Source organism: Penicillium roqueforti (assembly GCF_015533775.1).
Source record: "Penicillium roqueforti strain LCP96 04111 chromosome Unknown scaffold_52, whole genome shotgun sequence".
NCBI classification, from domain to species: domain Eukaryota; kingdom Fungi; phylum Ascomycota; class Eurotiomycetes; order Eurotiales; family Aspergillaceae; genus Penicillium; species Penicillium roqueforti.
Genome location: NW_024067616.1, coordinates 1 through 12,311, shown reverse-complemented (window position 1 = coordinate 12,311; position 12,311 = coordinate 1). Strand labels below are relative to the sequence as shown.

The following is a 12,311-nucleotide window of genomic DNA, read 5'->3' as shown; positions in this document are numbered from 1 at the left end:
ACTCGGGTTGGGTTAGCAGCTGCAACTCCACCGCCCTTTTCAGTCTCCGTATCAACTACATTTGGCCGATTCTTGACGCGCAACATGGCAGCTGGAGTCTGCTACTGGAGTGGCAACGGCTCTTATTGCTGCCCTTGTCTTGGCCAAGGACAGTATGATGTGAATGACTTATCGATATCTTGCCGGGAGTGTGGACATCCACTTAAGAATCATTTCCAAATTGGGCGTAAGGGATTTCTTCTCTCTGCCAAACTGATTCTAATTCTCTTTAAGCGCACCCAAGTGATGCTAGTGCTAGCCAAGTTTTGCTACCGAGACACCAAACCGTGAGGAAGCTTGCCAATCGCATCAATGAACAAAGAGTGGTGCTTGCCCGTGGAACGCCCTCGTCGGGAAAGACCTTTCTCGCCCGGTCTCTTCATATTTACCTTCGTGGACAGGGAGTCAAGTCGATTTGGATCGAACAGTTTCCCCCTAGTTTAGAGGGTGGTCCTACCGCGTTGCATTACCTGGTCGAGGCCTGTCACACCCAAGGCTATGCTGCATTCGGCCACAACGTTCTGCTCGACACGTTTGTGTTTATCATTGATGATGCGCATATGACTTACAATAACTCTGAGCTGTGGGTACTTCTGAATTCAGTGAACCAGAACCGTCTCGCGAACATACCAGGGGCCAGTTTCTGTTTGTTCGGTGCATTTGGCACCCCCGATAGGGGTGTTATGCCACAGAACATGGGGAGTGACTTGATAGTATTCAATGAGCGTCAGCGTCTTTTCTTGTCCACTAGGTTTTCCGAGGACCTCACACTTTTCTACACCCGAGAAGAATTCGATCTCTACCTGGAAATGCATTTCCAGGCTCGAGGTTCTGATTACGAAATTTGTGAGATCTTGAAAGATACCATCTTTGGCTTAACCGACGGCCAGCCTGAATTGATGGATGCATTCATGCATATCTGTGACATGGTATGTGATGGTCAGTAATGTCTGATATTTTCTGTCATGCTAACATCTTGCCAGTGGTATGAGGTTCTCTACAAGGATGACGCGGATGACGAAATGGAAACCATAAGCTATGATGACTATGAAATCATGCAATTCTTTCAAATTCGCGGCATCATGGAAGCAACGATCGCGGCAATTGTCAACTTCGCGGGTCTTCCACTTTCTCCCGAAACCTTTTTCCCTCCCGAAGCAGAGTTTGAAGTTCTTCGCCAGGTTCGGCAAAGCGGTGATTACAGCATTTCGTTCAACCCACAAAGTGAAGCTATGCTGTCGTGTATCACGAAAGGTTGGCTGCACATAGAACAGAGCCGACAAGGAGGATTCAGATGTTACTTCCCAACCTACTTTCACAACAAGTACGAGACATGTTATTTTCCCAAGCCTGGTATGCGTACTAATATTAGAACAGGGTCGTGGAATACCTCATGGGAGTCCAGGATCTTAGATATCCCACCCCGCCTACTTTGGACAGAGCGGAACTTGAGTTGATGTTGAGCATGCGCACCATGACGATTTCGTAAAGGAAGTTGGCTCATGCAAATGCCGAGAACAGCGTTCGCCAGACGTGGAACTCACGCTAGATATTCGGTGATATCATCTTTCTGAGGGGGTTGCTAAATTTGTGTCTGTGGATGATGAGCGTGAGTTCGAGGAATCCTCTTATGCTGCATCGTCGGTTTGTGTCCTTTTTTACCATGTTATCATGCGTAAAACGTAAGTATAATTTGTGGAAACACTGCAGCAATTCAAGTTGATTTTAATTTGGGTATCCCTGTAACTATCCCCTATGTTGTAAGATGTAGAAATTGAGTTATGGCGACTATTGTAGGGCGGTGGACAAGGCGGTATGTAGTATGTAAACGGCGGACCTGTGAATTACTGTATCGGGTTAGTTTTGCCGTTTTGGGTTTAGCGCCCCAATACGCTGTCACGTAACCTCCCTTCAATGCCGCTGACATAAAAGACCCGTCTTCGCTGCTCCTCCTCCCTTTCTCTTACTTTTCCATTATTCTGCCTCTCTATCTTGCACTTATCGCCGCCCCCTTTCTTTTACTCCGGCCCCTACCGACTACTATACATTTGCTTTCAGCCCAATATACTGCCCCTTTCATTTCTACCGGAGATGCCGCTTAATCCGATATCTAGCTTACAATGCCTGTTACCTAGAAGCGTAACTACTGGGATAATACAGCATCCTGTTAATTTGTGTTAATAATCCTACTCCTTCCCTAGGGCAGTGACTAAGTACCATACTACAAAGATATCTAGGTTACCCTCTGCCAGTACGCCTTTTCGTCTCTGATTCTGTAGGCCTCTAAATCTACAAAGTGCCAGTATACCCTCGACGCTGTATATCCCTCTCCCGCCGCCCTACCTAAGGTTGCATTGCACAGCCCAGCTTTATAGAATGGCTCCTAGTTACCTGGCTAAACGCCCAGTTATCATTATCGTCAGTCTCTCCGGTCCCTCTCTACCTAGTCGGTAAAAACTTGAAATCATAGCTCGGTCATATAGGCCAATAGCGAAAATACCGCATACGCCCTAGACCTTAGTCGATACTGTATCTTATGATCAATACGAGACTATAACTGCGGGAATTGTTATTATGGGCTATGAAACTGGTATAGTCTAGCGTCCTCGACTGCAATAGGTTAGATAGCAGGATCTGGTTAAGATTATCTACTCCTGGTAGAAGAAGGATTCTATCTTCCGGGCCTCTGTCGTCGTTATCTATAAAAGAGACTATAATTCTACAAATATAGTAAAACTGGAATTCGAATTACCTTCAAATACTCCTCTTCGCCTATTCCTGTTCTCTACTAGTTTTTTTTTTTTATTTTATAAGTGCCTATAGTCACCATATCCTAAAGAGTCTTTAGCCGTCTCTTCACAATATATATTAAGCGTGAGTTTTCCCTCGTACTTTTTTTTTCAGCCACAGAATTGCGTATATTGCCTTACCTGACTGGACGCTGATCCTCACGCTAAGCAGCCCTTTGGAGACGATTCCTTTGCTATGGCCCTCTTCTGGCGAGGCGTAGCAAGGCAGAACGTGGACTTTCGAATATGAAACGCTTTAATCCAATGGGAGAAATGCCGTATATACCGTCGGCCTTGCGCGTGACTCCTTAGTGATTTCCGTTATGGATGGGTTGGTGGATCTTCGTATCGGCAGGCTGCGCTTTGTCTCATGACTCTTGTCAATCCAACCTGCTCAAAACGCTCAGAGGAGGCAGGGGACGGTAGGCAGGTATAAAGGGTCGTTGGAACTCCTCAAACCGAGAAAGAGGCTGACTATCTGTTTATGGTTCCTTCTCTTCTATTCTGATGTAGGGTCTACTATATATACTGCTGCAGCGACAATCGGATGTTCCAATCGTTGTTATGATTTTTTGGCCCAATGGCTAAATCCTCTTATATAATTATAACAAACGAGATTTCCATACAGACGCGCTCGAAATCAGTTTCATCTCTACACTCTCTTTAATTCTTTACTGAACTTTGTTTTGCATAACGCTATGCCTAATATAGCTAGATTCCCCCTGACCCACACTTTTGGCAGTATCTTAGTACGGTAATATATAATGGCATAAAAATAGCTATCGTATCATGGTTGTATGGGCTATGCGTGTCTAGAGCCATTCACTTGCAAACAAGCCAAACAGCCGAGGTGGCAGGAGATTCGGTCGGTTATCTGGCCACTTCTCACCTCCCCCTTTAGCTAACCACGTTCAATCGACTATTCTACAAATATAGTGGACGAGCGAAGACATACGTAGATACAATACTGGTAGGACGAAATATTTTTTACCAACCGACTTACCTGCCCTACAAATGCTGGATTCCTTTAGTCCCCTTCTGTTGAACACTGGATGACCACTATGTGCTGAAGTTCGGTTTATTAGGAAATTGAGGACGATGATTAACCACTTCTATCCCAACGGTGATGAATCCCAACCCCAGGACCTCGATCCGTCGGACCAGGACTCGCAATACGCCCCAACTCCTGGGTATTACGAACACACGCCACCATCAGAATATGGATTTAGCCCTTCACCGAACCGTTGCCCCCAGGACGGTTCCGAGCCCTTACTTTCAATTCCACCAGAAACCAATAAGCTGCTTCAGCTCTCCGAGTGGGAAGCGAATAGGCCAGACGACGAGCTTCCCGCAAGCTTTATTCGGTATACTATCGAGTGGAAAGTCAAAGTGAATAATCGGTCCATATCAGAGGATACGGAGCAGGACGTAGCGTTGACCCCAAGTGCTTACTGGCCCTTGGCCCTCAGGGACAAGCTGTATAAGGTAATCGAGGAGAAAGTTGCGCGTAAACGAAGGGTCAGGTCCGACGACACATCCATTGTTGTGTCGATCAACGATCGCAAGCAACACGACCTGAAAAAGCGGTTTAATGGCCTCAATATTGACTGGTCCGCCGTGGAAAAACAATTACTCGTTTGGGGGAAATTTTATACCAGCGGTAAAGAGTTGCGGCTGAGGATAATCTTCAACTATATAGAGGACGACCACTCCCCTAGAAGCGTAACAGGCAGAACCGACAAAAGAGGAAGGTCATCTGTTACCAAAAGGATGCTTAACGAGCGAGATGAATAACTCGACGCCGAATAGTATACAACTGGGGAACAATCGATCTGGCGGGCTGTCTACAACTTGATACGTTGCCCTTCGCCGTCTTGTCATCTTGGTCCGCACTGCTGGCAGGACCCACATGGGAAAAAACACTATTAACTAAGGACACATCATTTGAAACGCCTGATCGCTTATGTCGAAGGCGGTGGCATTCTGGAGTGTCAAGATGATGTCCCTGACGCTGTTCGCGAAGAACTCTTCTTAGAAGAACAACAGAAATTGGAAAGTCTACAATCTAAGGGCAACAAAATTCTCGCGCCAGGAAATTGCCCGCCTATCAATATCAACTTCATGGGAGGGCAACTTCACCTACAATCGCCGGCGACCAACTCAATTCCAGCATTGGCCACACCTCCACCGCAAAATGGACAGATAGTAGATCAGCTCATAATTGACGGGCCCCGAGATGTGGCTGTGAGGGAATACACCGCGTGGCAAGAAACAAATGTTGTTGACGACAATTTGAAGGCTCAATTTCGACAGGCATGCGATGTAACGCTGGCCAACGGTCTGGATCTTGAACAGATCCATGAGGACCATGACCCTGGGTTTTTTATTGAAAAAGGAGTTGCGGTAGGGATTGCACGCCGCTTCATAAGCGACATCGATAGATGGGTGAGGCACGTAAGAAACTGATTGCGCAGGTTCGCAGTCAGAGTGGCTGGCAAGGCGTGATTAGACTTGGATTTACTCATTTATTTGCTTTCGATTAGATGTACTTCCTACAATGTAGTCCTAGGCAAGATCAATACGTAATGCATGGATTATCTAGTCAAACTTGCCAACGAAATTGTCTTATACAGAACTAGTGTTGATCTTGTCAGACAAAAATGGGGGCACCCCGTTTCATAGATACGGGTAACCTGATATACGAGGTGCAGACTATTCAGGTGCTCTAACAGATCTATAATCAGCCCCGACGCTCAATGATAGTCTTCAACAACAACGCCAGCATGGCGAAAGTGACCCGTTGCACTTCGTTCTCGAGATCCGACAACCTCGACACACCACTCGAGGAAAGATGCGAATCCTTGGTCAGGTCTTTGTTCATATCGCCGCCAATTACGCCTGATAAACGCCTTCAATTCAGAGAGAAACTCCTCGATAGGATTCAAATCGGGTGAATAAGGTGGCAGGTAAACCAATTTTACTCCTACAGTAGCACATATTTCTTTGATTCGCTCAGAATGATGAAAAGATGCATTATCTATGACTAAAACGGACTTTGGTTCGGGCCACTTTCCGCAATGTCTGAGAAGCTGCTTAATAAAGTCCTCAAAAACAGATGCATCAGTCGAGCCTCGGAATACCTGAGAAAAAACAACACCATCTTGGGCGTATGCAGGAAGGATCTGATATCGCTGGTCACGATGGAATTTGGATACCTGCAAAGGGGTCGCACCTACCGGAGACCAACCGGTCCGTCTAAAACCAATTCGTTTATCGTATCCGGACTCATCCATATAGACTAAGTGATAGGATTGGAAATCAGATAGGTTGTGTAGGTAGAAGTCTCGCAGATCGGCGTTTTGCTCCTTTGCTCTTTGTCGAGCCACCTTTTTCGACCAGCCGACAGATGCAAGAGCCCGCTTGAGACTCGAATTTGTCACCTGAATATGGAATTCATCCTATAAAAAGAGCGCCATCTCGTCCACGTACAGCCCAGGCTTCTCAAGAAGGTGATCACAAACGGCCTCTAGCATCGGAGGGGTGATACTTCGTTGTCGTCCGACACGAGTTGGAGGCGCTCTGACATTTCCGAATTGGTGAAGATTGTTGCGGATGTTGATGATTGAACGCTCACTACACTCAGCTGCTTCGGCCATTTGTGATGTGTTCAGGGATTTGCTAAGTATCATGTCATGGATCATCTCGAGCTTCGATGGTGGGAGCCTTGGCGCCATTTTGCGGAGGGACGATAGAAGGTGTTGTGGGTGGAAGCCCTATAAGGCATTGACTGATGGGCAATGTTGGGCACCATGTGGAATTCTCCATGCTCACCCTTGCTCACCCTTCTGCTCAGTAAGCAGATGAAATGACTTTTGGTCGGACGTCTGGGGGATGGTGGGGTATTGGGAAATGCACGTGACCCTAAGTCTCGTAGTTCCCAGGAGCATGGTTGTTTCTAGAAGAACGATTTAAAAACTGAGGGCCCTCAATTATTACAAGCTAGGGGCAAAGTGACAATACCTTAGAAGTCATTGATGCTAGATCGTGCGCTTAGTTTCTCCTAGCTGATTGACTACAGGATGGATGGATGGATGGATGGATGATTTCATTTACCCCCGACCCCTCGCAGAGCGATACGCAGGCTACAGCAACTATATATATCCGTATATGTACATGTATCGTGTCCCACTTCCTGAAAACGAACTTAGAGCCTATCGTGGCCTAGTTGCCGCTCCTGTTGTTAGGCTGCCCTCATGGCGCGCGACTTTGGAACCGTTGTGACGCCTCTGCGAAGTCTAGCACAACCGTGACCGTCCTAGCCCGAGAGACGGTGTCTGGCTTACCTCTCTCACACCATTTGAGCCTCCCGGCAGACTCGACACGCTGTTAAATGCGTCCCCACCTTCTCTCTTAATTCTCTTCTTGATCCCTGTAGTGTTGGACAGTCCACCAAGACGTGGGTGACTGTTTCTTGCGCGACGCGCACTGATCGTCGTCGCGGAAGCCAATGGCCTTCCTGAAGGTGGATAACCAATTGTGTCCCGTGCGTAGCTGGTGTCAGCTTAACTATGTACGGTTCGTTCCGCCACGCACTCTCATGATTCGCCCCCTGCATTTCCTCTTCGAGTCTGGTGTGTCAGGGCTTATGGTTCGCCGTGCATGCATGCAATGCATCTGCACGTTTTCCTCTTTGTGATTGCTTCGATCTTTGTTCTAGGCCCCTCTTTTACTAGGACGCTCTATTGCTTATTGCCATATACCGCCTCGACGATATTATTGTCAGATTAGATAGACCCCGCACATCTGCTGACGAGACTGAAGTCTGCTACCAATGCTCAAGATTGCCCTTACGCAAAAATTATCCTTGAGAATTAGAATACTCGTTGAACACCTTTTACTTAGCTCACTGATACATCACCTGCAACAAAATGGAGTGCCTAGGTGTTCCTATTGACCATCGACTGCGGCGAGTGATTCGTGAGGCAAGACGTATCGATCGGGACAAGGAAAATTCCGACCATATTCAGCTTCTTCATAGCTTTGGATCATCTCTAGAGGTTGACGAGAGTGACTACCCGATATGTGACCTGAGCTTCGGACTCGAAATGGCGCGACCAGAATTGAAGGGTGGTGTCCTTATTGTACTGGAACGGCCTCATTCGAAACAGAAAAACTCGGACGGATTTATGGAAGGCAAACGCAACTGCCGAACCATTAATGCAGTGTCGGATCTTATTTCTGCTGTAAACAACGATAAGTTGGGTTTTGACGATGTCAGCTTATTTGATGCAATACCTTTTCTAGATGAGACAGTCGCGGGAAAAGATCACCAGGATATCATCAATGAAGCACAGAATGTTTTCGCCGATATGGCTAGGGCTAAAGACCCTGATATCATTCTATGCTGCTTCAAAACTGAGACTCAAAACTCTCTTGTCAAGAAACTTCAGAGCCGAGGAGTAGGGCGGAGTTTCTACCCTGATAACCCAAAGCTTACCGGATTTGGTTTTTCGTCTACCCTTGTGAATGCATTTCACCCAAGTTACGCTGTTAACTATTATCCAATATCCTCTTGCTTCAAGCAACTCCTGGTTCTAGAGTTTACGAAGGCATTTGCTCTTTGGAGGCAGAGCTGGACTGAAGAGCCATGGATGAAGGGGTTAAGAGATGAATGCCGGATCAGAGCAAAAAGGAAAGTCGGTGGTAAGAAAGTCTAACGTGATATACTCCAACACTTTCTCATTGCATTATACAGAAAAGAATATCGACGGGAAATGGAACCGATCGTATATCAAAGAGCAGTGGGAAGAACTTCTTACCTCCCTGGATGCACAGTTTGAAAAATGTTTCTTCCAAAATCCTAAAGATATCGGGGCAGGGGATTTGCAGCGCAAGCTTGTGGATTCAAAGATCACCTGGCTATCTTGCGATATTGCATGGATTCTCGAGGAACTAACCCCCGAAGAAACAATCACTTTGGAAATGCCGCAACAGTTGTTGTGCAAGCTTCGAAGATGGTGTCGTAAGGCGTGGCCAGAAGACCAACTTCGACGCAATCCGAGCAACTCTAATGGGTACTACGACCATTTACCCCTCCTGCTTTTAAAGTCAAACCAACCGAGCACACTTGCAAAAAGTCTGGAGAGCAGACTCTTTGGCCTCCTTCGCGATCTGAACCTCTCTTTTAATCGATTGCATAACGATGTTTATCATAATTTACTTGCCCAGAGATGTGCTTTTCGAAGGTTTGCTGCTGCTTTCGAGGACATACTAGAAGACATTGCGGACAATGATCTTTCCCTGGAAGGAACCGAGCTTCACCACGAAATGGGCTTCTTAAGTCTGAATGGAACAGCAGACTAATCTCTCTCGCAAGTCACGAACAAGAGATGTTGATGGTGCCATCTCTCGTTCTAGCCTTTGGGTCCTTCGTTTCAGGGCTGATGCGCGCAACGCGCACATCTTTCAGTTCAATACATTTCGGCCATTGAATTTGAGCTAGGTCAAATAGAGATTAGCGTGTTTCGAGAGAGGGTTCTGGAAGAAATCCGTGTGCGTAAGTGGTGAACCTGATTTCGATCCAACCTGGACATGGAGGCGTCACAGAGGTTTCGCAGTCGTGCGCCATGAGGGCAGCCTAACAATGGGAACGCCAATTGGCCACGACAGGCCGTGACGAGGCTCTAAGGTCATGTCAGGAAGTGGATCATTCTATGTGTACATACTCGGATATATAGTTGTTGTATACTGCATATCGCTTTGGCGAGGGGTCAGTGTAAATGATACCTACTACTACCTGGACATGGAAAGCTCGTCCACGGCTACCACTACCTTAATTTCTCCGCAACATCTCTTCCATCAAAATGAAGATTTGGCGGTCTGACAAAAAGGATCTCCTATAGCCTATTGCTATATGCTGGGCCGGTTGGATGTTAGCCACAATGGTGTTGTCGAGGGCGAAAAGCATATGGCTAGACAATATGGCGGTCACAACCAGAATCCACTATAGTTCAAAAGCTTAGCAGTGTTCAGGAGGAACCAGACCGATCCAACGAACCTTGAACCCGGTGATGGTTCTCCCTCCCTCCTTCTCCACCTCCTCGGAGGAGCTGTCATGCTTCTCACTGAGTTGAGAGATCGAGCTAGGAGTGTGAGAATCCGCCAGAGCAGACTGGAGCTCGGATTCGCCTTTCAGAACTTCAGTCATTGCAACTGATCAGGCGCTATTGTCCAGATCTATCGAGGCTGCTCTGCAAAGAAATGGATTGCGAGTGATCTGATGGGTCTGCTTTTTGGATTTTTTGGGCACGGTTCGAATTTTATAAGAGCAGCGTGGAGCTTTAACAAAAGCGATGTATGTACTGAAACCATGACCACTAGTATTGCTAACACACTATGGGATGAAACTGGACCCTGGAATTTACAATCTGGGATTGCGATGGGATACCGCTCAAACAAATGAACCGGACGCGACGGGATCCCGCTGGATAGCGACAGTTCTTTACGAAACTCAATACGAAGCAACAATGGGATGCCCCTGGGATAGCGCACCGTCCATACCTGAATCCCACACGCTATCCCAGCAGGGGTTCCATCGCCATCTTACTCTTGGCGACAACGACGGCTTATCCCACGGATCAGGGTTCGGAGGGCTAATTAAATAGCATTCAGGCTATTGCAAGCGAAGCTAAATGGACTCCGTGATGTGAGAGTCAGAATAAATATACCGTTTACACTCTTTAGTATTTGTCTCCCCCACCATAACTGTCCCTTTGCATTCCGCCCGTCTACAATCTCGTTGAAAATATACATCTGCGGTTGACAAAAAACACCTACCATCATTATGACCATCCACCGCATTACCTTGTTCAACATCCCTAAACCGGAGAATATCGACATCCTCTTGGCTGAATATCGTCAACTAGCTCATGAAGCAACCAGGGTATGCCTTGACCGCCTATCCACATTGACAAGGTGTATGCTGTCATTTTCTCTGACTGACAATGGCAAGCGCTACGTTCGTGATTGAAATACAGAATTCAGAGCCTTATATTCTCTCCGTTCAAGCTGGTCGTACTTTGCCCGATGCACGAACCAAGGGCTATACGCTAGCTGTGAAGACAACTTTCCGCAATCTGGATGACATGAGCTTTTACGATTCGACCTGTGAGGCACACAAACGCCTGAAGTCGGTGGCAGCACCTCTTAGAGAGGGTGATGTGTTCACTGCGTATTTCGAAGATGAGGTGGCATTGGCTTGAGTGTCTATTTTTAAGCTTTGAGAAAATATTATCGAGGAGATGCCGATACCTTAGATGAATTGCTTCAGGATTGTAGTCTATATTATAAGGCTGAGTTAACAGACAAGACTGACTTTGGGTAGTAGCTTCGATTATTGTCAACGTCAGAAGTCTCGATATCTGGCAAGAGTATCATGTCTTGTAATTTATATGCCGGCTCAATTCAACTGGACTTTTAGTGTTAACTAGGTGCTATGTTATCTTTTGCACCGTTATTTCAATTTCCATGCATGTATTTGTACAAGAAAAGAGAGAGATACACTGCGTGGAGATTATCCTGAAAAGTGTCATATCCAATGAAATTTTGCATCACAAGGCTGCAAAAGCGGCGCAGTTTGAGAAATCCAGTTCTCTTCAATGTTCTCATTGCTATACGCGGCTGGGTTTTCCGCGAGTCGCGCAGCCAAGTCCGAAGTGGCATGCCAGAACTCACCTTTATCTGGCAATGCAAATTGCAGATCTGTCAGAGACAGAAGACTTTTCCCAGGGCTGAAACTGGGCGCGTCTTCTAGGAGCTTGGGGTCATGGATTCGGGACTGCCGGCACACTCTGTACAACGACAAACAAAATCGTTTGACCTCTTCAATACCGAGCCATATAAATACGTCGGGATCAACTCCAGGCTTGAACTGAGTTAATATCGAGGATAGAAGAACATTTTCCGCTTTAGACAGGTGCGCACAAGAGCGACGAGAAGCTGAGAGGGTATTTCAGGCAGAGCGTGCGTTAATCGCAGGTCTAAATGGTCATGGTAGAGAAGAAGAGAAAAAATGAGATGCAACAATATTCCTTGATATGTTGCCATTGGCCAGGGACTGGGCTCGGACGAGGGCGTTTCATCTTGCTGCAATTGTGACTCGTGATAGTGATTTGATATATCCCATTTTTCCTATCGCACTCTATATCAATATGAGAAAAACAGAGGAAAGGTAAAGGTAAGAATATATAACTGACTCTTTGTTCATAGATTGAGGATGTGAGTTTGTGATGGAGGTCTTTTGCAGTCTGTCGCGCATTGCTTTCCCCGGTCGCCCAAAGTCCCATCATAATCACTGATTACGAAGGTGTATAGCGGCCAACAGTCGGATGCCTGATTTTAATGGTTTTATCGCCTAATTGGGACTAGCTCTTACCAGTTTTAGACCGCCTTTGACACCGCTCAATACCATCTTTTGTAAGTACA

General features: G+C 46.5%; 6 protein-coding genes across 6 annotated transcripts; 4 read left to right on the top strand and 2 right to left on the bottom strand.

The window, feature by feature from the left end:
- Nucleotides 1–84: 84 nt before the first annotated feature.
- LCP9604111_9579 (uncharacterized protein) lies at nt 85–1,528 on the top strand (the record flags this gene model as incomplete). Its single annotated transcript, XM_039077848.1, has 4 exons — nt 85–226; nt 274–968; nt 1,023–1,363; nt 1,417–1,528. 4 exons carry the CDS (start codon nt 85–87, stop codon nt 1,526–1,528), a joined length of 1,290 nt encoding a protein of 429 aa, XP_038924399.1.
- A 2,398-nt stretch (nt 1,529–3,926) lies between these two features.
- On the top strand, nt 3,927–4,622 carry LCP9604111_9578 (uncharacterized protein; the record flags this gene model as incomplete). Its single annotated transcript, XM_039077847.1, has 1 exon — nt 3,927–4,622. One exon carries the CDS (start codon nt 3,927–3,929, stop codon nt 4,620–4,622), a length of 696 nt encoding a protein of 231 aa, XP_038924398.1.
- Nucleotides 4,623–4,988: 366 nt separating this feature from the next.
- Nucleotides 4,989–6,562, bottom strand: LCP9604111_9577 (uncharacterized protein; the record flags this gene model as incomplete). Its single annotated transcript, XM_039077846.1, has 2 exons — nt 4,989–5,319; nt 6,318–6,562. 2 exons carry the CDS (start codon nt 6,560–6,562, stop codon nt 4,989–4,991), a joined length of 576 nt encoding a protein of 191 aa, XP_038924397.1.
- Nucleotides 6,563–7,756: 1,194 nt separating this feature from the next.
- LCP9604111_9576 (uncharacterized protein) lies at nt 7,757–9,191 on the top strand (the record flags this gene model as incomplete). The annotated part of the gene is made up of 2 exons (XM_039077845.1): nt 7,757–8,531; nt 8,584–9,191. The coding sequence occupies 2 exons, from the start codon at nt 7,757–7,759 to the stop codon at nt 9,189–9,191; spliced, it is 1,383 nt and encodes a 460-aa protein (XP_038924396.1).
- A 469-nt stretch (nt 9,192–9,660) lies between these two features.
- LCP9604111_9575 (uncharacterized protein) lies at nt 9,661–10,035 on the bottom strand (the record flags this gene model as incomplete). Its single annotated transcript, XM_039077844.1, has 2 exons — nt 9,661–9,831; nt 9,886–10,035. The coding sequence occupies 2 exons, from the start codon at nt 10,033–10,035 to the stop codon at nt 9,661–9,663; spliced, it is 321 nt and encodes a 106-aa protein (XP_038924395.1).
- Nucleotides 10,036–10,756: 721 nt separating this feature from the next.
- LCP9604111_9574 (uncharacterized protein) lies at nt 10,757–11,089 on the top strand (the record flags this gene model as incomplete). The annotated part of the gene is made up of 2 exons (XM_039077843.1): nt 10,757–10,770; nt 10,840–11,089. 2 exons carry the CDS (start codon nt 10,757–10,759, stop codon nt 11,087–11,089), a joined length of 264 nt encoding a protein of 87 aa, XP_038924394.1.
- Between the last annotated feature and the right edge of the window lie 1,222 nt (nt 11,090–12,311).